This window comes from Phodopus roborovskii, unplaced genomic scaffold (assembly GCF_943737965.1).
Source record: "Phodopus roborovskii unplaced genomic scaffold, PHOROB, whole genome shotgun sequence".
NCBI classification, from domain to species: Eukaryota; Metazoa; Chordata; class Mammalia; order Rodentia; family Cricetidae; genus Phodopus; species Phodopus roborovskii.
The window spans coordinates 10,762,148-10,788,196 of NW_026126651.1; the positions used below are offsets into that span (position 1 = coordinate 10,762,148).

The following is a 26,049-nucleotide window of genomic DNA, read 5'->3' on the forward strand; positions in this document are numbered from 1 at the left end:
TATATAGGAACAACTACTAAATATAAGTTGGTAGTTTTTGACATACAATTCTGTGCCATCTGCCTGTCTTTGGAGTCATAGTTTTAAGATTTATCAGTTCTCTATTTACTTGTTCACTTCTAGTGGTGCAATTGGTCACTTAATTCTATTCAGTAGCAAAATAATGGCATGGAGTTTTAAGAAAGAAAGTAGATTCTACCTTTTTGCAGTCCCTATGCTTGTAAATTTAGATTTAAAAGAATATTTTTGGATTATATTACTGTGGAGTACGATTATATTTAAATTGTGGTAATCTCAAAGAATAGAATTTTAGAGTCAATGTATGGAGATGTATATTGTAGAACAACTTGTTGGTTGGTGATATAATTCATTCCTTAAGTTTTATTGATCACTTTGCCTGAAAATAAAAATGATAATCAAATGTTAATCTTCATGCTCAAAGTTTCATGAAGTAAAGTGAGTAAAGTGAAGTAAAGTCAGTTTACTCTAATGGAAGTTAAAACCTTTATCTTTCCTTATGACAAGGATTTAATGAAGAGGGTTGGTGATAAGGCTGGGCTCAAGGTACTGCTTTCCAACTTGGTATAATACAAGATTTAGATTGTTCACTTTTAAAGCTCTTGTGATTGTTAATTGAGAAAATTTTTTGTCTTAAACTCTACAGATTTGGCGTTCACTGCAAATTAAGTATTTGAGAGTTATTAGAATGAATTAGTGATTTTATATATAGTGAAAAGAAAAGCTTTCATCAAGGTGATTCATTTAAGTGGTGCATTTAAGGTTTTGTGTGTTTAGTTGTTGTGCTAAACAGATTAAGGATCATACACCATCAAATTAAGCCTATCTTTTTAAACCAAAGAAAAGCATACTATATTAAAATGATAATTTTTATAAGATGACATATTTTATCACAATTTAATAGAAAATATTTTACTAGTTAACACTTGGGTAATAGTAGTCTCTACATCTAAATAATTAGTTTATTGCTTCATTGCTTAGCTAACTTTTGTCTTATCTGTTGGGCTTTGTTTTTGAGCAATACTGATCACTGTGCTTATTGTTTGAATGTCTGGTACAGGAAGCGAGCAGCTGCAAAGCATCTAATAGAACGCTACTACCATCAGTTAACTGAGGGCTGTGGAAATGAGGCCTGTACGAATGAGTTTTGTGCTTCCTGTCCAACTTTTCTTCGTATGGATAACAATGCAGCAGCTATTAAAGCCCTTGAGCTTTATAAAATTAATGCAAAACTCTGTGATCCTCATCCCTCCAAGAAAGGAGCAAGCTCAGCCTATCTTGAGAACTCAAAAGGTACACCTAACAACTCAGAGGTAAAAACGAACAAGGATGGAAAAGGAGCCAAATCTGACTTTAAAGGTAAGAGATTCTATTTTCAATCAAAAATAGTTAATTAAAAGCTGTACCAGAGATTAAAAGTGTTGCTTTTGTTCTCTTGCCTTTTTGTGACCTAAAGATATCATAGTATAGTAAAAACTACTCTTTTGGTAAGGTGTGGTGAAGGACAGTTATAATTTAATTAGTTACTTTATTATATTTTACTGATATAATAGTTGTTAGCCAAAAGCAGATTATACTCTAAAAGTTAATATGTTAGTGAGGTGATCTCAACTTGTAATGATTTCTGTTGTGCCTAATAGCTTATTAGGCCACAAAGTTTGCTACATATATTGCATTTACAGTAAATTCTGGTATGTGCTATGAAACTTCAGGTACTGTGGTATAAGTAGATAAAAAAAATGTAAGGCAGTATTTGCAATAGTTATTTAAAAAATGCAATTTTCCTTTCCATATACTGCCTTCTATAACTCTGGCATTTTATATCCTCACAAGGGATTCAGGTCTTGTTGGATTTTTTGTTTCGTTTTGTACTGGAGACTGCCTTGGGGCTTTTAATGAATAAAGGACTATGCCAACACAGCTGGTTTATGTGGTACTGGGGGTGGAAGTCAGGTCTTCTTACATGCAAGATAAACAATACCAAGTGAGTTATGTCCGTAACCAACCTGTTCGTTTTGTAATGGTCCTATATTTTGAAACTTCTTAAAATTTCCCGCTTTTCCCTCATGGGTGTTCAATCATTCTTTCACTACGTATTTAGTCTTGACACTGAGGTAACAGAATTTTTCAGATTGCCAAGGGATTAGACTCACTGTTGTTTGAAACATGTTTAAAGGAATTAGTGAAATAAAATTGTTACATTTTAATACTGTTATTTCCACCATAGAACTATAGAAAAATCAGAAACTTTGCTACTCAAAATATATAGCCAGTTCTTTTTCATGAATTTGCTCACATATGTATAAATATCAATATGTTGAATATGGAGGTTATATTGGCTCCATTTTATATGTTTCTGCCATAGAGGGGCATCACAGTAACAACAGTAAATGAAGTACAATATGCCACCATGGTTGAATGCCAGCTGTAGCAAAATCTAGTACATAATGGATGTATTAGTTTTATTTTTGCCCATGTGTTTTTTCTTTCAATTTCTTGTTTTGTGGATCACTCTAATTTTTGTAATATTTTATTAGGAATTATACATGTGTAATCATATTACTGTTCTCATTTTGATAATTGTATTTGTTCAGTGCAATTAGATGATAGTTATCAGTGTATGACAACTTTTTTCTCACATGAAACTATTTTGTACTTTTTAAGAGTATAAAATACTGTGATTTTTGAATGTTTTTGAGCTGAGTCGAGTGGCATTGTAGTCCAGGTACTAGGGAAGCTAAGGAAGGACTATCTTGGCTTCACTGATATCCAAACCATAACTGTTTGTGTTTCTGATTGCAATGCTTTTCACATACGCATGCGTGCAGGCAAGTGCACACACACACACACACCCACACACGCACGCACGCACGCACACATGCTCGCACGCACACACACACAGAAGGGGCAGAGAGAGTTGTCAGTTAAATATTTGATGCAACCCTACTTGGAACAAGTACTGGTATGCTGTGAGTCAAACATTTTATCTACTAAAAGCATGTTTATTCCTGTTTTTGGTAACATTGCAGAGAAAGTAGATAGATTTGAATGGTCAAAGAAGATACCGTAATATTTTCAGTTAGAATAAGCTCTATGTTAGTGCATTCATACTTACTTATTCTTCAAAACTGAAGAATTAGTGCTTGGATTGGCATGCTGGCTCATCCAGGTACATGTTCCTACTGCCAAGCCTCATGGCTTGAGTTTGATTCCTAGGACCCACATTTTAGAAGGAGAAACTCAACTCATTCAGGATATCCTCCCACCACCACATCGGCCATCTCTTTTCCCCTAATAAATATATATCATCCCCTTACCTCTAATAAATACATTTAAGAACAATTTTTTTTTCAAGAAAGAATTCAAGATCATAAGACAAACAAGTGTTGATAGTTTTGGAATAGGCCACAGATTAGTTTTGTAGAATATAAAGTGTAGTGCATCTTGGTTTATCTTTTGGAAGCCATTACATCGATGATAACTTGAATTTTATATTCTCTCTTGCTGTTGAGTAGGTACCTTGAATAATATGTAGGAATTATAGTAAAGATTTTTATATGATACTGTTTTGATACTCATGGGAGACCTGTCATTTTCTAAACATAAACTGAGAAGTGGATTCAAGGGTAGGAAGAGATGGGGGATGAGGGAGAGGAACTTGGAGAAGAGGAGGGAGAGGGAAAACTCCGGCCAGGATTTAAAATAAATATTTTTTAAAAAAGGATCTTTACTTGCTGAGTATATATAAGGAAATATTTGGCACAGTGAAGGTAGGAATGGATTGTCAACATAAGTATAAGATTATCCTCTCTTAAATATTTAATTTAATGATTATAGTATGGTACTTTTTGATGAAATAGTTAAGTTTGGTTTCAGCATTATTATTTGATATTTAATTTCTAAAATTTTAGTATATAAAATGCCATTGGTTTTTTTCCAGTAAGATATAAATATCTTTTGTTAACCAAAAAGGGTAAAGCCTTTGGTAAAGGTGACATTTACTATAAATGTGAGGGAAGCTAGAACGTTTATAATTATGTGCCTGGAAGAAAGCAGACATCAATTTTGATGCTTTTGGTCTTTCTTTTATTAGCTTCTTCCCTGTTTGTTTTTAATTGCTTCTAATAATTTGCAGTTGCTCTTTTAAGGGTTGTGAAGACCTGACTCATGGTAACAGGTAGTAGTAGTAGCAGTAGCAGCAGTTTTAAGAGTTTGCATGAGTAGTAGTATCTTTTCCTCAGCCAAAGAATAAAAACTCTGGAAGAAATGAGAAATACATAAAATGAAGAGGTTTCTGTTAGTTTTATTTTGAAGGTGGTGGTGTTTTTTTCCTGACAAAGTTTCTCTGTGTGACATCCTTGGCTATCCTAGAACTTGTCTGACATCACAAAGATCTGCCTACTTCTGTCTCCTAAGTGCTGAGATTATAGTCATGTATATTTTAATATATATAGAAGTAGAAAAAAGAGTTGCTTTGTGTATGAAGGATACAAGGAACACTTTTAATAAAACCTTGCTTCCTTACTCTTCGGAGAACAGTGCCAGGGAATATTCAGTATATTAGTGTAATAGCTCTTCATCAAGATTGTAATAAAGTATAGTGGTGAAGTAACAAATATAGTTTATATTTATAAAACATACTAATACATGTCTTGATTACAATAATTATATGTTGTTGAATGAATGCCAAAGAAAAGGTGAGTTTATTAGTAGTACTTTAATGAAAAAGGAATTGCTAAGTTTAATGTGTTGATAGGTAAATTAGATTTAATTTTGAAAATTTCTAAATCTTTGACCTCAGAGTGTTTAACTGTTTTTTTCTACCACTACTTATTCTGACAATTGTGTATATTACAACAATAAATGTTCTTTTTCTTCCTATTTCCTAGATGTGAATTACCTAACTGAAGAGATAGTATATGAGATTCTTGAAGTATGTAGAGAGAGTGATGATTACTCCCCTTTAATTCGAGTAATTGGAAGAATTTTTTCCAGTGCTGAGGCATTGGTTATGAGCTTTCGGAAAGTCAAACAACACACTAAGGAGGAATTAAAATCTCTTCAAGAAAAGGATGAAGACAAGGATGAAGATGAAAAGGAAAAGGCTGCATGTTCTGCTGCCGCTGCTGCCGCTGCTGCTGCCGCCGCTGCTGCTGCCGCCGCTGCTGCTGCTGCTGCTGCAGCTGCTGCTGCTATGGAAGAAGACTCAATAGCATGTTGTTCAAGGATGGGTGATATCTCACAGGGAGACAACAATGTACAAAAATTAGGTCCTGATGAAGTGACTGTGGATATTGATGCCATTAGAAGGGTCTACGCCAATTTGCTTGCTAATGAACAGTTAGAAACTGCCTTTCTCAATGCACTTGTATATCTGTCACCTAACGTGGAATGTGACTTGACATATCATAGTGTGTATGCCCGAGATCCTAATTATCTCAACTTATTCATTATTGTAATGGAGAATAGTAACCTCCACAGTCCTGAATATCTGGAGATGGCCCTGCCATTATTTTGCAAGGCTATGTGTAAGCTACCCCTTGCAGCTCAAGGAAAACTGATTAGACTTTGGTCTAAATACAGTGCAGACCATATTCGGAGAATGATGGAAACATTTCAGCAACTTATTACTTACAAAGTCATAAGCAATGAATTTAATAGCCGGAATCTAGTGAATGATGATGATGCCATTGTTGCTGCTTCAAAATGTTTGAAAATGGTTTACTATGCAAATGTAGTAGGAGGGGAAATAGACACAAATCACAATGAGGAAGAAGATGAAGAGCCCTTACCTGAGTCCAGTGAATTGACACTGCAGGAGCTTTTGGGAGAGGAAAGAAGAAACAAGAAAGGTCCTCGAGTGGACCCAATAGAAACTGAACTCGGTGTTAAGACTCTAGATTGTCGCAAACCACTTATCTCCTTTGAAGAATTCATTAACGAACCACTGAATGATGTTCTGGAAATGGATAAAGATTATACCTTTTTCAAAGTTGAAACAGAAAACAAATTCTCTTTTATGACATGTCCCTTTATATTGAATGCTGTCACAAAGAATTTGGGATTATATTATGATAATAGAATTCGCATGTACAGTGAACGTAGAATCACTGTTCTCTACAGCCTCGTTCAAGGACAGCAGTTGAATCCATATTTGAGACTCAAAGTCAGACGTGACCATATCATAGATGATGCACTTGTCCGGGTAAGTTTGACTGTTATTTGAAATCAAAATTAAATTAAAAACTCCAAAGTGATATATTTCAGTGTGTTCATTTTATTACTATACCTTTCTTGCTACTCTATTGATTCTCTGTTTGAAGAGTAGATTTTTCAGTTGCTGGGGAGATGAGTCAGTGGGTGAAGTTTGCTATGCAAACGTGAGAACCTAAGATTAGATTCCCTGAACATGTATAAAACATGATGTGGTAGTACCATTTGTAATACCACACACTAAAGCAAGATGGAAGGCACAGGCAGAACCAGAAGCTTGTGGATCAGATAGGCTGATGTATAAAGTGGGAATAACTAGAAGGTAGAAGGCAAAGGCTGACACTTGATGTGCTCCGACCTGCACATATGGTTTTTCTCCATTTAACATTCTATCTCCCCTCCTCCCCTCTTAACTGTTTCTCTCTCTTAAAAAACACTAAAAAGCAATGGATTTTCTAAATAATGATAGCCAGCCCCATATGTTTCCACTCAGAAGAAAAGTCTATTTTCAAAGACTGGAAGAGCAGAAATGACAAAGGGAAATGTGATACCCAGTGTTAAGAATGAATATAGGTATAATTGGGAGAAGCAATACAGTTAAGTCTGAATTTTAAACGTATAAGAGGTGGTGCCTAGCAAATTTCATTATGTAAAACTCATTATTGTGAGCCTGATAATATGACCAGGATAGGTTGATCCATTTTGTCAGTGAGACTTTGGATTTTTAAGCCACTAAGTGACTCTGTCTTGTATTGATATTGTCAGATTCTTTTTTTTAATGTAATAATGTAAGTCTTGAGACTTCTGGAAATTTGGGTAATTAATGTTACCAACTTTCCAAATCAAATATAGAAGATTTAACTGGGAAGTCAGGTACTTCTAACACCCATTTCTTCAGATGACATTGCTTCTTGTCTGTTCGTTCCACAGATGATAAGAGATACAGTGTCCCTGTCAGTTAAACCAAAGTATGGTTTGCCAATTTCTGGTCATATTTTTACGGAATTATATTTAACAAAGTTCAGGACTTTATTCTATGGTATTATTTATTCCTGTCAGTGCTAGTTCTTTTTTTTTTTTTTTTTTTTTTTTTTTGAACATGATGTAAAATTTAGTACCTGTTACAATTATCGTTCGTATATACCAACAAATAATAAGAACCTGTAACAGATAACTAACAAATAATATTTGAAAATTGAAAAAGGATTTTTGGTTTAGTATAAACCTGTCTAAATTTGAAATGTCATTAATACTGAACTAAGTTCAGATTTAATAAAAATTATCCATCTTTCCTACCAGATTTTTTTATCCCCCCCCTTTTTTTCCTGTAATAAAGTGATGGTAAGAACCAGTAAAAATTTAGATAATACTTGTATATTTTTTAAAGTTATCCTTTAAGAGAAAATTAGCCAGTTTTTATTTAAAGCTCTTTTATTAAAGAAGTGTTGGAATGAAATTACAGTAAGCCTTATAGCTATGCTAACAAATTGTTGTCATGAATATTGCTCATGTCAACTGATTATATACTTTGACATGTTACATAAATCGTAATTCATTAGATAATGTCTGTACTAAACTAGTACCAGTTTACAGAATCCCTTGCCTTCAATAGTTCTGTGTGTCTGTCTCTTGTGTAAGCAATATAGTTAAAAAGAGCTAGTACTTATTGAGAAGATTCTACGCTGCTTTTATTCTTTATCCCTTTTTGCATTTCATTTTGCTACTTTTCCTCCTGTTCTCTTCTTCATCTTTATATGCCATTTTAACTACCACCCCAGATTTCTTTCTTTTTTCCAACATATGTAACTATAAGACACAAGCCTTAGTTGATGGCCCCAATATGCAACATTAACAGCAAGTCACATTAGATTTAGTAACAGAAAGGAGGAGGTTTACAGCAAAGCAATATTTAAAAAGATCCCACTGATGAACTGACTCGGTAACTTAATTCTTTCTATTTCTGTGTATTATTCTCCACGCATCCCTTTTGTTTTTTAAACCTTGTGCTTCCTTTCATAAAACAACTTGACAGTAATTCCTGTTGATCACGCTTGCTTACAACTCAGTCATTTTGAACTGCAAATTAAGGTTTTATAGAGAAGGAATGATAAGTTCTGCTGTGAATTCAGCATTAATAAAATAATGACAGCTTCAGTACCCTAAACTTAAGAGCTAAGAAGGAATTAAGTTTTTTTCCTTAGTTACAAATGACACCTAGAAAAGATTATTTTTGTAAGTTTTCTATTGAATCTTAATTTTCAGTTGTTAATTAGACTTGTTACTTTAAAGTTAGAGAGGTCAGTAAATTGATCCTCTTGTTTCTGCTTTGTGTGCTGAAATTATTAGTGCACAAATGCACAAGCACTCTCTGGTCTTTTTTTTTTTTTTTTTTAAGGCTAAGTGTGTCTGTTGCTTTCATGTGTCATTAAGTTCAAATATTTCCAACAACTCTTCCCCAACTGGTGCTTTTAGAGGACCTGTTATTTGACAATAGAATAGTAATGTTTGAAATATTTTATTAAATATAAGGTGCCTTCTTGTAAAAATACAATTTTACTCTTACTAAAAAGAAAAAAAAATAACCACAGTATTTCTCCTGTGCCTTCTTTAACTCATTTTTTTTTTTTTTTTAGCTTATTGGTTAGAAAGTAATACAGAAATAAATACTAATGAAATCCCTTCTTCCATTTGAATATTTGAATGATAACAATTCTAGTGTGAATGTTTTCACATATATTAATAAACATATAAAGAATTTGTACATATGTGTACATATAAAGCATTTGTATACATAGATGTATATATTCATTCTTAGTCTACTGAGATGGTTTAGTGGGTAAAGTTACTTGCTACCAGTCCTGATTGATTGAGTTTGATCCTCTAGACTCACATGGTAGGAAAGAAGTGAAGTCCAAATCTTGTCCTCTGACCTTCACATGTGTGCTCTGCCACGTGTTCCTCTACTTCTCAGTAAAAAATAGCATATGTCCCCTCTCCCTTTTGAACAGAACATTTTGAGGATATAGTGTATACATAAATACATTCTTAAAAGTTGTTTATAAAGGAGTATGAGGTCAAGATTATATGTGTCAAAGAAGAGGCAGTATATTATATGTGAGATGCTTCAGACTACCCTCACAGCCTAGAGAGTTGCCCAAATGCAAAAACAAAAGAGCAACAACAACAAAATCAAAGTCTTGCCTTTTAGTGTTTCCGATTAGGGATTCTGATATGAAGCCTTGGAGTCTTTACATATTTTGGTACATTTTTTGCTGCTAACCAGTATTTGGGAGGTGTTGTTATTTGGGAGGTGTTGTTATTTGGGAGGTGTATAGGTTATTGACTGTTTTAATTTGCATGTTTAGATTATTGCCAGTATTTAAAAAAAAAAACAATGTAGTCACTGTGACTAAAATGGGAGTTGATGGTGTTATAGGACTTGATTAAATTTAGTTAATTTCTAGAATTTTACATAGTTAATCTGAAGACCAAAATGAATGGTTAAGATGAAGAATTGGAAAGTCCAAAAACTGGGACCTGGCATATACTAGTGAAGGAAACTGGGTGAAAGAAAAACTTGTTAGAATTGCTGCCCAGTCACTAACCCTTTTTATTAGGGGTCTAGAAGCATTGTCTAGCTCAGGTTTTATAATTACCATTAGTATAAATGCCTATTGCTATGAACTTGAGTTTTGTCATCAGTTGACCTACAGTGCTTTAATAATGGGGTTTTTCTCTGGTGTGTACTTAATTCTATCAATTATTCATTAATTAAATTATGCTTAGAGTAATTAGTATTATTATTTGAAATTATTCTAATATAAATGAATGGTATATTCACTTTGTCTTCAAAGTAATTTCTTAGAATAAGAATGAAAAATGAAGTAGTAGTCAGTATCATAATGGCTCAGCATCATCTAACTATTTAAAATAATAAAATTATTAAACTCCTTAGTGTTCTATGTGAGGAAAATAAACTAGTGATAGTCTTATTTGCAGAAATGAATGTTATAATTGCATTTACAACCTAAGATGTAATCATTTGACTCAGCTGTAACCATTTAAACTTTAAGGCACAACAGACTGGTCTTCATTTGTTTACAAAAATATGAAAAAGTTAAATTCATTAGGGCAATTGCATTTGTGATCATTATGTCATTGTTATTTACTAAAGTGAGTAAATGGCCTTTCTTGGAGAGGTTAGCACTGTTGAGCTGATCTGAGTGCTGTTTCTATTTAAATAATTGTATTCTTATTTAATTTTCTTTCTTTTTTTAAAAAATTATGTCAACATAGGATTTGAGGTAGTAACTCAGGATTTCTAAATATTTTAAATGATGGACTTGAAAGAATCATCTTGATCTTTGAAGATATGGGGATAGAATGTTTTATGTCACTATATCATCTTACTCAGAGTACTGGAAATGCTTTCATATCTGGTCAGCTTGTAAAAAAGTGACCTCTCTAGAATTTTGTCTTGCCAGTTAAAAAGATATGGAATTTAAAATTATTTTGACAGTCGATGAGAGCGAGAGTTCCTTATCAGAAAAGAAGCCTAGTTAGGAAGTGGTAGTTACCACAGTATTTTATTTAATACAGTTTGATGAGACCTGTGTGTTTTATTTTTCTCTAGTACTATCTGTTAAGACAATACTATTTTATGTTTCAAGAAATATAAATACATATAAAATCCTTTGATATGTAAATGTGGTCCAGGATTTATACAGAATATTTTTCAAAATTGACATATTCCAACAGTTTTCATTTTCATATACCTAGCTACATGTAAAACATGACTTTACAGATTCAGTTTTAAATAAAAGCTATTATATAAAGTGATATAATTGTATAATATTAATTCCTACATGAATTAGTCTTTGATTGATGAAATAATGGCTCAAGGTATGTGTGTGATATGTTTTAAGGATTATTTTTAAGAAAAAATTTAATATGACTTCTTATGATTATGGCTCTGTCAAAGGTTATTATTAAACATTATATTTTGGTTTTGTTGCTACAGTTTTTAAAAAGATAGGCTAGTAGTACAGTATCCTCAAACAAGGTAATTATAAAACCACTTTGACACATTGAGAATGGTCTTCTTAAATAGCTAATTGAATACTTCCTCCTACAGAATTAAGTTGCCAACTATTTTTAAATTGCAACATTCAAATACATCCTGATTCTGCAAATAATATGTGAGTATTGATAAAAATGTGGAAAGGCAAAGAAGGAAGTACAAAGGTACACAAAACGTAAAAACAAACATTAGCTCTAGTTTCTGGAGAAGTAGTTGAACTGTATTTTAAAGCTTGCTGCCTGCATTAGAACTCCTCTTCTTAATTACTATTTTCTAAATTATTCAGCCTTTTTATTATTTCCATCTGTAAAGTGGCTTCAGCAGCCTACTTGTTAGATGGTTTTTATTTGTAAATGATCCATCCATAGGTTTTATATAATTTGCTGCTTTATTTCTGGAATATCTTTGTCCTTAAAATTTTGTGGTTAAATATTCTGATTAAACTGGAAATAATTATTTGCTAATCTTATTTTAGATAGAGAATGACTATATAGCCCTCATCGGCCTGCAACCACAACCTTATAGTTAATGTTGGAGCACTTCATATATTAATTTATTTGATTATATATTGTGTTTATTTTACATTTCAAGGCAAAGCAAAAAAAAGTAGAAAATTTTGTTTTCAATGATCATAATAGAACATACAATATTATGTGTTCTGGTAACCAGTGTTTGGGGAAATGGAGGAGAGATTGATAGATATGGACAGACATATATTGTCTTATTAGAATCATAATGGGCTAAGAATACCAACAAGCTTTAGAATCAGTATTTTACATGTTTTAATACAAATAGCACTCAAATGCATAAATAATACCAGGTTTTTTTTTTTTTTCCTATTTAGTAACATTTGATCAAAGCACTTTCGCTTTTGTGATGGAAAAGCAAATGAAAATTTACTTAAATCTCTTAAATTTTTAGCAAGTTGAGAACTGGGAGAAATCACTAAGATGAATTACATAGAAATAACAGTAGTGTTGTGTGGAATCAGTGAAATTCAAATGTTCAAAGTTATTCTGTCTTAAGACAGGTTTTCAATTAGCACCATTTTTGGTGTGCTTTTTTCTTTTCATTTTTGAAGGTTAATTTTGAATCTACTTAATTTTTGACTGTAGAGTCTCAGGACTATACCTTTTGAGCTTTTGAGAACATAAAATTATGAATTTTAAGAAGTAATGCTATATTTTAGAAAGATAATACCAATTTTGCATGGTTTATAGAAGTTATATATTCCTAAGCTTTTATCATCATGCAGTATCCTCTTTTCTTTGTATATTAGAAAGTTGACTTGATTTACTGAAACTTAATAGTTAAATGTTAATCTTTAGTGACAGGACCTGCAAAAGAGTATTTGGTTTCTTATATGTTCAGGAACAAAATATGACCTCAAAAATGAATTTTCAATAAATACTAACCTGAAAATTATGTTGTGAGCTGCGAGGATAGATCAATAGTTGAGTGCTTCCAAGTAGACCCGAGTTCAATCCACAAAACCCTGTTAAAGAAAAAGAAAAATAAATAGGCACTGCAATCCTAATGCTTGATAGTCAGGTATTGCTGTCCTGACAGTATAACCTTTTCTGATCTTTAATCCTGGCCAGTGGGAGAATCTCCATTGACAATCAAGGTGGACAGATCATGAGGAATAACATCTGAGGTATAATTACCCATGTGTATCTACTCTCATGAAGACATAAAAATGAGTTAAACAGGACCAAGGGAGAGAGTTTTAGAAAAATAAATAGTATATTCAGGAAGTAATTGAAACCCCCCTCCCCAAAAGGTTTGGCTGCATTCCCTACTAAGAAAAAAAAAATTAGCATTCTAAACAAAATATATACCTACCTGTATATTGAAATTTATCTGGCCAAAAACAGTAGATACTATTAGATGTGATGATATTTTGTTTTGTTTTGTTTTTATTTTTTTCTTTTTAATTACTACTGGTTGCAAACCATTGCAGGTAGCAGTTTTAAAAACTTTGATCTAGGGCAACTTGGCCAGATTTTATTTTTTTATAGATACTTAGAATACCAAAAACTATTGTTGCTTAAGGCATTTCCTTTAAGAAGATAGTATACTTATTCCAGTGCCATTTATATTTTTCAAACCCATTTTAAAATTTCTTTTAATAGTTAAGAAGACCTTAACATCTTTAAATATTTTTTGCCAATTTTTTAAGGCAACAGGTATTTGGAAACAATGTTGAAAATAAATTGGATTATTAGTTACGAATACTATATGCAAAGTTTTAAGTACATAAACCAAATTGCAGTTTAAATACAACACATTAGAATTTAATATTAATTTCATAATGGACTGAAGTTAATACTAGTTAGTACTAGTGAAACAAGTTTGGCTAATTGTTAAATGAAGAATAAAGATACTAAGTGTAGTTTCACCTACCTTTGTGGATGTTGCATGGGACATTATAATCCACCGAAAAGTGGCAATAACTATAAATTTGTTTTGGCAGAAGGGGAATTGTGTTAACAACAGAGACTTGATATGTAATCCAAGATATCCTAGAACTTACGATTTTCCTGTTTCATAGGCCTGAACTACCACATCTGGCTTTCCAATGTGTACTTCTTAATTAAAATTATTTCACTTACAACATGGCAATTAGGAAGGCTTTACTCTACATTTCCATTCTAATAAATGTAAATTATTTATAAATCTATTATACTTTCTACTAGTAAACACTATATATAATATATATCACATTTCTATGCTTTCTTTTGCTAAAATGACAAGATGAGTAGTCAAGGCATTTTATTGCCTCAATTTGCTCTCATTTCTTGTTTTATATATTATATTAATTTATTATAAAAATATAATAATAGAAAATTTTGTTACCAAGTTAGAAGTAATTGTTTTATGCATGGTGGTTTTGTATGTGTTGTGTGGTATATGTTTGCCCTTCATGCATATGAACATGCTAATGTGTGTGTGTGAACATCTGGACACTGGTCTATGATGGCAAGTGTCTTCCACTTTTAGATAATAAGATCATTGAGTGAACTGGAAGCTCACCATTTTGGCAAGGCTGTCTAACTAGCAAGCCTTAGAGATCTTGTGGCCTGTTCTCTGCCATGATGCAGGTTTTAAATAGTGTTGTAGGTATGACTGAGGGTTTTTGTTTGTTTGTTTGTTTTGTTTTTCGATACAGTGCTTCTCTTTGGCTTTGGAGCCTGTCCTGGAACTAGCTCTGTAGACCAAGCTGGAACTCACAGAGACCGCCTGCCTCTGCCTCCCAAGTGCTTGATTAAAGGTGTGTGCTGCCAATGCCCAGCTTTCCAACTGATGTTTCTTAGACTTGCAGATGAAGTACTTTTTACCTAATGAACCATGTCCCTAGCACTCTGCCATACTCTTTTAGGTGGTAGTTTGCTTCTTGTTCCCATTCAGAAACAAAATTGTTTCTTGTGAATACTCCTTGTTTTCTTCTACTTACTTGCATTTAGCTTTTATCCTAATATCCTTGGTCTTCTTCTTTATCCTTTCATTCAATAGCTGGAGATGATTGCCATGGAAAATCCTGCAGACTTGAAGAAGCAGCTGTATGTGGAATTTGAAGGAGAGCAAGGAGTGGATGAAGGAGGTGTTTCCAAAGAATTTTTTCAGTTGGTTGTAGAAGAAATCTTTAATCCAGATATTGGTAAGTATTGTGTTAGTCTTTGGATTATGAACTTGCTTTATAAATATTTTCAGCTATGATACACAGAAAAAGAATTGTATATGGCTTATCTTTAGGATCTGACTACTTGTGTATTTACCTTTTTTCTTAGCTAATTTAGCCAAATATTCTAGTAGATAACAATTACCTTTTTGGTAAATTTAATATGGAAAACCTTAGAATGGAGGCTTGAAAGCTGTTGAAGGCATGAGAATAATGCCTTATGAATTTTAAAACTCTGGTTACTTTATAGATTATTGTTCTTGAAACCAAACTGATCCATTTGTTTCATTTTATCCCACTTATTGCTTGTCAACTAGAGTTTTTGATACTCTGGATCTATAACTTGCCTTGGAAATAAATAACCATACATATATACATATTTTTCAAACTGTAGAACTCAAGTGTGAGTTGGATAATTTTAAAACGAGTATTTTACAACTATTAAGTTGCGAAGAAAGTATAGAGTTCATTTATACTCCTACAGCTCAAAGAGAAAATTGTACTTATCATTAAAACTGAAAATGAGCATTTTTAAGTCTTTTAAAAATTCTTACAAAATTAACTAAAAAGCATATTTTATTGCTGTTTTATTTGGTTTTGAATAATGTTCCATTAGGGAAAAAAAAGTTTCTTTGTCCAAGCCTTCTTTGGTTTGTTTACTTTGGTTTTGGTGTTGTGGACCGTCTTTTTATATTGTGTTAGCGTTTTCTGGGTTTAAACTCATAACCCACTTGCCTCACTCTACCAAATGCTAAGGTATATGCAGTCCACTCTCCTTCACCATATTAGACTGGAAATTAACTTAGAAAAGTTAAAAATCATGAATTTATTTAAAATATTTTTATCTTTAATGTTCAGCGAAAAAAGAAGAAAAGTCTCTATTTTTGCTCCCATAGATGAAATGATATGAAAAAATATCTCTTTAGTTAGGTTTTGAATAATGATGATGATGTATAGATGAAGTTTCACAAAATTGATTTTTTTTTAAAGCTATTTGCTCACATTAGCCATGTATCTTAAGTAACTGAAAGTAATCAACTTTATCTAATTTTTGTATTTGATTATGAGTTTGCTTCTTATGCAATTTTCAGTCATCTGAGTGGCTAAAATATGACTGTAAATTAACCTTTCATTAGTCAATGAAAATTGGTAAGCCTTGAATAATTTAATAAAACTTTTTAAAAATACCTTTCCAGAAATGTCACCTTAATTCCATATTATTTTTTTTTGTTGGCTTCTTAGAATTGTATACCACCAGTTAATAAATACACTTATGATAATCAGATACTATATATGTAGTTTTCTCAATGCAAGCAATAGCAAAAACATATCTACTGTATTAAAATTCTTTTGCCTTATTTTGTTTAAAATTATTTCAATTTTTAATCTTTCAAAAATACAAATTATTTTAATACTTGTTTTTTATAGGTATGTTCACATATGATGAAGCTACAAAATTGTTTTGGTTTAATCCATCTTCCTTTGAAACCGAGGGTCAGTTTACTCTGATTGGCATAGTCCTCGGTCTGGCTATTTACAATAACTGTATACTGGATGTCCACTTTCCCATGGTTGTCTACAGGAAGCTAATGGGGAAAAAAGGAACCTTTTGTGATTTGGGAGACTCTCACCCAGTAAGTTCTTTGCCATTGTTTAAATAGTCTGTAAGATACTATCTAAATACAGAAATACATCTTAATTTATATAAAAATATCTTTTTGTTTAGAGTCTGTTGTCAGTACCTATTGCTATGCTGTGTGGTAAAGTTCTTTTAATCTGTTTTAAGTATAATGAACATTTAAAATTTTAAAGATTGTTGTTTTTATAGATCTGCATTAAGCAGGTTTTTCATTATATAGTGAAATGTTGTAAACATTCTCTTTTCATTTTAAACCTGGTAGAATGAGCATTCTACCTTGATAGATACAGCAGATGTGGTCCCCCCCCCCCCACTTTCTGTACCTGGCCTCCCTGGATACAGTGTTTATGTTCTAGAGCACAGTATGAAATACGTTGCTGAATTGATAAAGAATTTCTAAGCAAAGATTGATGTATTATCAGTGACAGGTGACAGGTTTTTTTTTTTTTTTTTTTTTTTTTTTTCTTTTTCCCTCTGTGACCTCTGTCTGTCTACGAACTCACTATGTAGACCAGGCTGTCCTTGAACCTGCCAAGGTCAGCTTCCCTCTGTCTCTGAAGTGCTGGGATTAAGTTGCATGCCACCACTTCCTGGCTCAGTGACAGCCTTTTATGTCTTAATTAAACTACTTGGGAGATGGGGAAGTAATTTTGGCTTCATTATTTATTGACAAATTGCTTCTAAAAGGAATGAAACAAGTTCTTACACACATACTCTCTCTTTTTTTTTTTTAATGTGTTTTACAAGTTATTTGGTAGCCTCACTTCTTTTTCTGGTTGTTAGGTTTTATATCAGAGTTTAAAGGACTTATTGGAATATGAAGGGAATGTGGAAGATGATATGATGATAACTTTCCAGATATCACAGACAGATCTTTTTGGTAACCCAATGATGTATGATCTAAAGGAAAATGGTGATAAAATTCCAATTACAAATGAAAACAGACAGGTAAAAAATTTTTTTTGTATCATTGTTTTGTAAATATATAATTTCATAGTACTGTTTTTAAAGAATTATTTAATACAATTTGAAGCAGTAACAAAAATTTCATAAACATTCATATAAATAGTAGGTACATTTTGCTAACTCTTTACATAAGAGCTGATGTAAGTGTACTCAGTTTATTGCCAGTCCCTCTTTAGAGAAAGAGTACACAGATTAGGAGAAAATGAATGGGTAAATATAACTTTAGTGTAACACCAGAAATAGGGTATTAACCATATTAAACCTTAGAGGTAAACAGGGCCCAATGATTAAGATCCCATTTAGTGTGTATACATATTTCCCATTTAAAATCTAATTATACATATGAAAATTATTCTTTTCATTAAATTTGGTTTCTATTAATTTAGAACGGTATTCATTTTGGAACAGGAAATAAGAATATAATAGAAAATTATAATAAGTGGTATAATTTTAAGAAATATGTAAGTTTATATCACTATATTTTTGGTAAAATATGTCAAGACACAGAATACATATTTGTAATTTGATACAGTAGCTTAGCTTACCAACAAATACTGTTTTTGCAGAACTGGATATAGTAGGTAGTTTACCAAAAATCTCTAGTAGAAAACATGAGATGTTCTGGTTTGCTCTAATTTAGTATTCATATATTTATATTTGCATACCTATTTAAAGGACTTTGAATTGTATTGGCTCTGTTTTTATATTAATCTTTCCTATTGTGAAATTACATTTTATTTTAATTCCTATTTAATTTACTCTCAGAATCATAATTTATATGTATAACTCATGTATATGACCTATTTATAGATTAATTCTAGTAGATGTGAGAAATTGTGAAAGTATTTCTTTGTCAATACAACATCTAATTAATTTTTTAAAGACTTTACTTTTGCCTTATATGCAATAGTGTTTTGCCTGTATATATGTTGGTGGATTGTTTGCATTTATTGCCCATGGAGGTCTGAGGGTGTTTAGTTTCCTGAAAGTGGAGTTACAGATGGTTGTTAGCTGCCATGCTAGTGCTGGGAATTGAGACTAGACCCTCTATAAGAGTTGATGATGCTCTTAACCACTGAACCATCTCTCCAAAATTTATTTATTTATTTTTTGATTTATTTAAAAAAAATATATACTCCTGAAGAATTTCTTTTGGGTGGGGTTGAAAGTGGCTATGCAGCCTAATAGCAAGTTTTGTTCATTTTTATAGCATGTGAATGTATAGCATGTGAATCTTGTTTTTAATGTTTCTACAGGAATTTGTCAATCTCTATTCAGACTACATTCTCAATAAATCAGTAGAAAAACAGTTCAAGGCGTTTCGCAGAGGTTTTCATATGGTGACTAATGAGTCTCCCTTAAAGTACTTATTCAGACCAGAAGAGATTGAGTTGCTTATATGTGGAAGCCGGGTAAGAAAGACAACTGAAAAACACCTCATAATTTACTTTTTCAATGATGTAATGTAGATGTTAAAGTGCAATCTTTTTTCTGTAATTTTCAGAATCTAGATTTCCAAGCACTAGAAGAAACTACAGAATATGACGGTGGCTATACCAGAGAGTCTGTTGTGATTAGGTGAGGTGTTTAATTTTTAAGAAGGAAGATTTTTTTCATCAAATAAGTTTGTGTGTATTGTAATTCAGGCCTGTATCTGTATTGCTTCCCAAACAAGCAACCTCAAAGTCTCTCATCTGTAAAAGTAGACCTGTATTAACATTACTAGTATTCATATAATCTAATGATTTGTTTCATTAATTAAATTTAATTAAATGGTTATCTAAGTCTCATGTTTTCTTATGTTTTTGTTTATTTCTGGTAATGTATAAAATGGTGCATTCTTTACTTTAGTATTTAAGATTCAAATGCCTTAAGACATTTGGGAACAATGATACGTACTAGTGTTTCTAAACAATTCTCAGAACAGTATTACCAATACTATCTTTTCTCTAGTCAGATGCCCTGGTTATTGTTCATACTTCTCTGTACCATGCTAATATCCCAGTTCTGACAGACAGTTTCCTGATTCCCTAATATAATTGATGAAAATGACAGATAGGTCCTTTTGGTATCCCCTGTTTCTGTGAAGTCACAGGCATTTAAACTAGTACTTTTTTTGGAGGATTCCATAGAGCTGTAAGACTCTAGCATGTGAAGAACAGAATGAATATTAACTATGTCTAGTAATGATACATTATATTGCTTAGTTTTATTTACTTCAGTATTATGTTTTTAATTTTCTTTGATTGAATAAATAATCTGAGAATTGTCATTTTTATCAGTTTGGATTTTCTAAACCTCAAGCATGACATAGACCTTTCCATTTATTTATACATTAGTTTCTTACACCAATGTCCTTTAATTTTAGTGCTAAAATAATTTATTCTTTAGTTAGGAATAAATTTGTATAGGATGTATTTTAAAAATACTTTTTAAAAATTTAAATGAAAAACAATCTTATTTTACATATTGATCCCAGTACCCTCTCCCTCCTTTCCTCTCATACCTGCACCAACCCCCCTCATGCCACCCCCATTCACTCCCCAGGGAGGGTGAGGCCTCCCATGGGGGATCATCAAAGTCTGTCACATCATTTTGGGCAGGGCCTGGTCCTTCCCCTTGTAACTAGGCTGAAAGAGTATTGCTTCATAGTGAATGGGCTCCCAAAGACCATGCACTAGAGATAAATACTGGTTCCACTGCCAGAGGTCCCATAGACTGCCCTGGTCTCTCTACTGACAGCCACATTCAGGGGACCTAGTTTGGACCTATGCTGGTTCCTCAGCTGTCAGACGGGTATCCATGCATTCCCATTTGCTCAGGTCATTTCTTTCTGTGGGTTTCAGCAGCATGGTTTTGAATCCTTTGCTCATCACTCCTCCCTCTCTACAACTGGTTTCCAGGAGTTAAGCTCAGCATTTAGCTATGGATCTCTGCTTCTGCTTCTGTCAGCTACTGGGTGAAAGTTCCAGGATGGCATTTAAGGTAGTCATCTATCTCATTTTAGAGGAAGGGCATTTAAGGCAGCCTCTCCACTATTGCTTAGATTCTTAGGTGGGGTCATCCTTGTGGATCCCTGCACATTTCCCTCTTCCAGATTTCTCTTTAAATCTATATTGGCTCCTTCTACTCAGCTATCTCTTTTCTTGCTCTCTTTATTTTTCCCTCACCTCAGATCTTCCTGATCTCTCTCATGTTTTCCTCCTCTCCTCCTCTTTGTCCTCCCTCCCCATCCCCCTGTGCTCCCAAAACAGCAATCTTACCAAAAGCAATTTACAGACTCCATGCAATCCCCAACAAAATTCTAGCACAATTCTTCACAGTCTTTGAAAAATGATACTCAACTTTATATGGGTGTGGGGTGGGGGGAACAGGATAACCAAAACAACCCTGTAAATTAAAGGCACTTCTGGAGGCATCACCATCCCTGACTGCTATAGAGATAGAGTAATGAAACAGCATTGTATTGGTAAACCAGTGGAATCACATTAAAGACCCTGGCATTAATACACACACCTATGAACACCTGATTTTTGACAAAGAAGCTAAAATTATACAGTGGAAAAAAGGAAGTATCTTTGACAAATGGTGCTGGCATAACTGGATGCTAGAATATGATGTTTTTCTTATGTGTTATTTCATTTATTTCTGAGGACAAGCATATAATTACTAAGTTGCATTAAAGAGCCTTGTCAGATAATTCAGTCATCGTATAGACCTCTGTGTTGGCTTCAGTTGTTTTTATTTCCAGGTTTTTGGTTTTTGAGGGTTTGTTGTTTTGTTCTATCTAACAGTTTTGTTTTTCATATAATATTTCCTGATTAGTTTCCCCCTTCCCCTTTTCCCAGGTCCTCCCACCTCTCCTCCCATCTGTCTTGTACGAAAGCAGTCATCTAAGGAATAATAATAAAATAACTTAAGAAAAATGCAAAAAAAAAAAATTGGAATATGGTAACCCCCCGAAAAAGAACCAAAGAAAAAGCCACTAGGGACACACATGTAGAGACACATGTTTGCATACTTAAGACTCTTATAAAAAAAAAAAAAAAAAAACAGAATAAAGCCATAATATATAGCCAAAGGACTTTTAAGGGAGGGAGGAAAACCCCTTGACTTTCCATTATGGAATGAAGACCTTTGTAGATTCTGCTAGTTTTGTCTTCTCTATCTTCTGATGGCTATGGGGCCCATCTATAGGAGTAGTTTGTTTCCCCATGGAGAAGACCAATCTTTGATTTGCAAGTGGCTGACAGTTGGAGATAGCCTCTAGGTTAGGGCTGGGTGTGTATGTTCACTACTGTGAGCTGTAGAATCACATCTGTTGCATACCAGTGCATGCTGCCACATTCTCAGTAGGTTCATATTTGCAGCATCCTTGTATCCAACAGGCTTTGATTCCTTAGTGTTCTCCATTCGCCTTTGGGTCTCCACACTCTTTACCCATATTTCCATAGAGTTCCCTGAGCCCAGTGGCTCAAAAATCTCACTGTGCTAATTTTCTGTGGGTCTCTGTGTTTGTGTTTGTTCCAATTTGCTTCAGGAGAAGGTTTTTTTTTGGGGGGGGCAGTCATTTTATTGCTACATTTCCTTTGGATTTTCCCTGGGTTCTTGGGCTATCTAGTCTCAGTTTCTTGTCCTCTGAACTATACTTTTATGGATTCCATCTCACAGGGTGGGCCTTAATTCAAATCACGTATTTATTGGTTACTCTCACAAGCTTTGTGCCACTATTGCACCAATGTACATTGCAGGCAAATCATTCTTATAGATCAGAGGGTTTGTAGCTGATTCATGTTTACTTTTCTCCTTCGGTAGTGTATAGAGTGCTTTCCAGTACCATGAATAGTAATTGATAGGAAGTTTTCTTTCTTTCTTTTTTTTTAAATCATATCTTGAACATTTCAGCTGTTAAGTCAAGAGACTCGTGATCATATTTAAATTGTTTATTGGCAGTCATTTTGTTAGGGTAGTTCATGTTGTAAATTGTTCCACTGACTGATTTTCTTAGACTTTGGTTCTCTCTATTTTTTTTTAAATCTCATTCTACTCAGGCTCTGCCCAGTCCCTTCTGGTACTGCTTGCAAGGTTTTTTCTCAACAATATATACATCTTGTCTTTAAAGAATAATCCCCACCTAATTGCATGCTAGGGAATATGTACTTCATGTAGCTTGTTGAGGGTTCCTTGTTGCTGGTTCCCCCATCAGTAGCTCAACTCGTGTTTATCTTAGGCTTAGTGCTTAGGAGAGCACTTCAGGGACAGAACTAGTCTTAGCAGAAATCCTCTTAAGTGCTTGGTAACACTGTATTTGAACAAAAAGAAATGTCTAGCATTGTGTAATGTCTTTGTTTTTTGATCCCTCAGATTTTAACCTAACGTTTTTAAAAGGCAAAATTTGTGTGTTTATCCTTAATATATATTTTTGAATTTAGCTTTAGTTTCTTTATATTGGCATAATTCTTAAAATTTATTTTTAATTATACCTTAGCTTTGTCACATCTTTTAAAGCTCTCTTTCTGCTAATGTTTTCTAAATTTTGCAACTCTGAACTAGTTCTTTCATAGACTTTTAATTGAGAATTTTAGTTTTAGTTTACTCTGTTTATTGTTTTAGCTTTAATGTCTATTGTTTTCATCTCTTGTTGATATCTTCAAGATGGACAAAGTTTTCACATGTATACTATTTGATAAAAATTTGTGATGTTTTATTTTGATCCTCAGTTTGTTTTTCATTTTTTTTTAAAAAGTAACTTTATTATGAATTTACATTGTAAAATAAAATTATGTTTCTGTAAATTAAAATATGATGTAACTCAATATAACTTCATGACTAATTACTTATAGACTTGTTTTTGAAGATAGATTTTTCTTTTTTAATTTTATGTGTATGGGTGGCTTGCTTACATGTATCCATGCAATGTATGTGTGCAGTGTCTGCTGAGGCCAGAGGAGGGAGTCCTGGCATTGGTGTTGAAGATGGTTGTAAGCCCTCATTGTAGCTATCATTAATCCAACTTGGGTCTTCTGTAACAGCAGCTGTTGCTCTTAACTACTAAACCACCTCTTCAGGTCTACTTCTAGAGTTTTAAATTAAAAATTGTATTTCTTATTCCTGTATCTAATTCTCTTAGATCTTGACCTTGAATTAGTTGAAAATCTTTGCTCCTGCATGAAATACAAATAGTTTCTTGTAATGTGTTCATCAGGAACACACTATACATTTGTGAACATTATATTCTATGCCCATTTTAATCTACAAGCTTTGTGTGGCAGTTGTTTAAGTCATTTTTGATTTGTTGTTGTTCATGTTCCTTTCCCATGAAAAATTTTATTGCATTTCATTGGTATATCTTCTTCAGAAAGACTTTGAAATAAAACAGTCAAAATTACATACACTTATGGAAAAAAAAAAGGGTCACTCGAATCCTTAGGTTCCAATTGTTAGGTTAATTTCTGATGTGAACACTCAAATTCATTCATTTAAAATTTTATATACACACGCACACGCACGCACACGCACACACATGCATACACGGGACATCCACAGCCTGTGCTTTAAGTTCTGAGAGAATGAGTAAATTTTCTACCTTTGTCAAATACTTCTTGAATTTTTCAACAACACAATGATAAATCTAATGTTCATTTGTAAAAGAATGTTTACTCTTTAGTTGAAGATTTAAAGTAAGAAATTAATATAATGATACCTCTGTTCCTTTTTTTTTTGTTTTGTTTTGTTTTGTTTTTTTGTTTTGCTCCCTCACAGAGCAGGTATATGTAGCAAGAAACTTAGAGAAATGAAGTACCAAGGGGAGATGAAGAGAGCCCATTTGTTGTCTGCTAAAAAAAAGAGAAAAATGATTCCTCCCATCCCAGTGTCACTTAGTTCTTACTTTCTATAATAAAAATAGAGGTACTAACTAACCATACAGCATTTATTCTATGCTTCTTTTGGTAAATAATACCAATAAACATCTTTGAATCTACTTGTCATATTCTACTTCCCACAACAATTCTCCCTCAAATCAACTTGGAATTTCTGGCTCAGCCTCTCCTGTTACTTTATATCTAAGTGGTACACTTTTACAGTTGGTGCATTTTTGTGTTTCCGGCTTCTGATTTAGTTCACACAGAGTTGTTCTTCAATTCTTCTTTGTGCTTCTCTTTCCTTAGTTATTTGTTCAACTGTGGTTTTCATGCTCACCTTATTAAGTAAATAGAGCCTTCCTTTTCAAGTTTTGGATTCATTTGCCTTATGAATCTTTTCTGCTTCTCTTAAATTTCAAGGTTAATTGCAGTCCTTTTGGCTTGTTCTTTTCTGTACCTTAATAGAGGGAACTATCATAGGTTTAAAGAGAAGTCTGGCACTAGGGAAGTGTCCAGAGATCTACAAGGATGATCCCAACTAACTACCTAAGCGATAGTGAAGAGGCTACCTTAAATGCCCTTCCCCGATAATGAGATTGATGACTACCTTATATGCCATCCTAGAGCCTTCATGGAAGGTTGATAGAAGCAGAAGCAGACACCCACAGCTAAGTACATGAGCTGAATTCCAGAAACCCAGTTGTAGAGAGGGAGGAGTATGAACAATGAGGTCAAGACCATGCTGAGAAAACTCCCAGAAACAGCTGACCTGAACAAGGGGGAGCTAATGGACCCCAGACTAACAGTTTAGAAACCAGCATAGTACAGAACCAGGCCCACTGAACATTGGTGTCAGTTGTGAAGAACTAGGCAGTCTATGGGGCCTCTGGTAGTGGAACAGTATTTATCCCTAGTATACGAATGAACTTTGGGAGCCCATTCACAGTAGAGGGATACTCTCTTAGTCTAGACAAAGTGGGGAGGCCTAGGCCCTGCCCCAAATGATGTGACAGACTTTGATGATCCTCCATGGAAGGCCCCACCCTTTCTATGGAGGAGAGGAAGGATAGGATGGTGGTAGGTTGGCATGGGTGGATGGGAGGTAGAGGGAACTGGGATTGTTATATAAAATAAGATTGTTTCTAATTTAAATTAAAAAGAATAAAAAATTGTGATTTAAAGAGACAGTTTCTTTGGGGGGTATATACATTGCTTTTATTATATGTATTCTACATTTTGATCACATACCTCTCCCTTCAACTCCTTCACTGTCCTCTCCACTCTACATCTGATTTCAAATGTATGTCTTCTTAATATACATATATACATACATAATATACATAATATACATATATATGTATTTGCACATGCAGCATGTGTGGATGGATGGATAGATTAGATGGGTGGGTGGGGGTAGGTAGGTAGGTAGATAGATAGATAGATAGATAGATAGATAGATAGATAGGAAGGAAGGAGACTAATTAGAGTTGCCTGTGTGTATACTGTTCTAGAGCTGATCACTTAGGCATGGGTATGAGCAACCAACCAAGGGGTTTGTTCTGAACAAATCTGACTCTCCCTTGGTGTT

At 33.4% G+C, this 26,049-nt stretch overlaps 1 protein-coding gene across 3 annotated transcripts in view; it reads left to right on the forward strand.

The window, feature by feature from the left end:
• Ube3a (ubiquitin protein ligase E3A) overlaps positions 1-26,049 on the forward strand; it is a 72,668-nt gene that overhangs the window by 41,744 nt on the left and 4,875 nt on the right. For all 3 annotated transcript variants that reach the window (XM_051174326.1, XM_051174328.1, XM_051174329.1), the window contains 7 exons: positions 1,079-1,377; positions 4,908-6,223; positions 14,828-14,972; positions 16,422-16,627; positions 17,416-17,580; positions 18,855-19,010; positions 19,103-19,176. In XM_051174326.1, the coding sequence (XP_051030283.1) occupies positions 1,079-1,377; positions 4,908-6,223; positions 14,828-14,972; positions 16,422-16,627; positions 17,416-17,580; positions 18,855-19,010; positions 19,103-19,176 (2,361 nt within the window). The remainder of the gene's footprint in view (positions 1-1,078; positions 1,378-4,907; positions 6,224-14,827; positions 14,973-16,421; positions 16,628-17,415; positions 17,581-18,854; positions 19,011-19,102; positions 19,177-26,049) is intronic.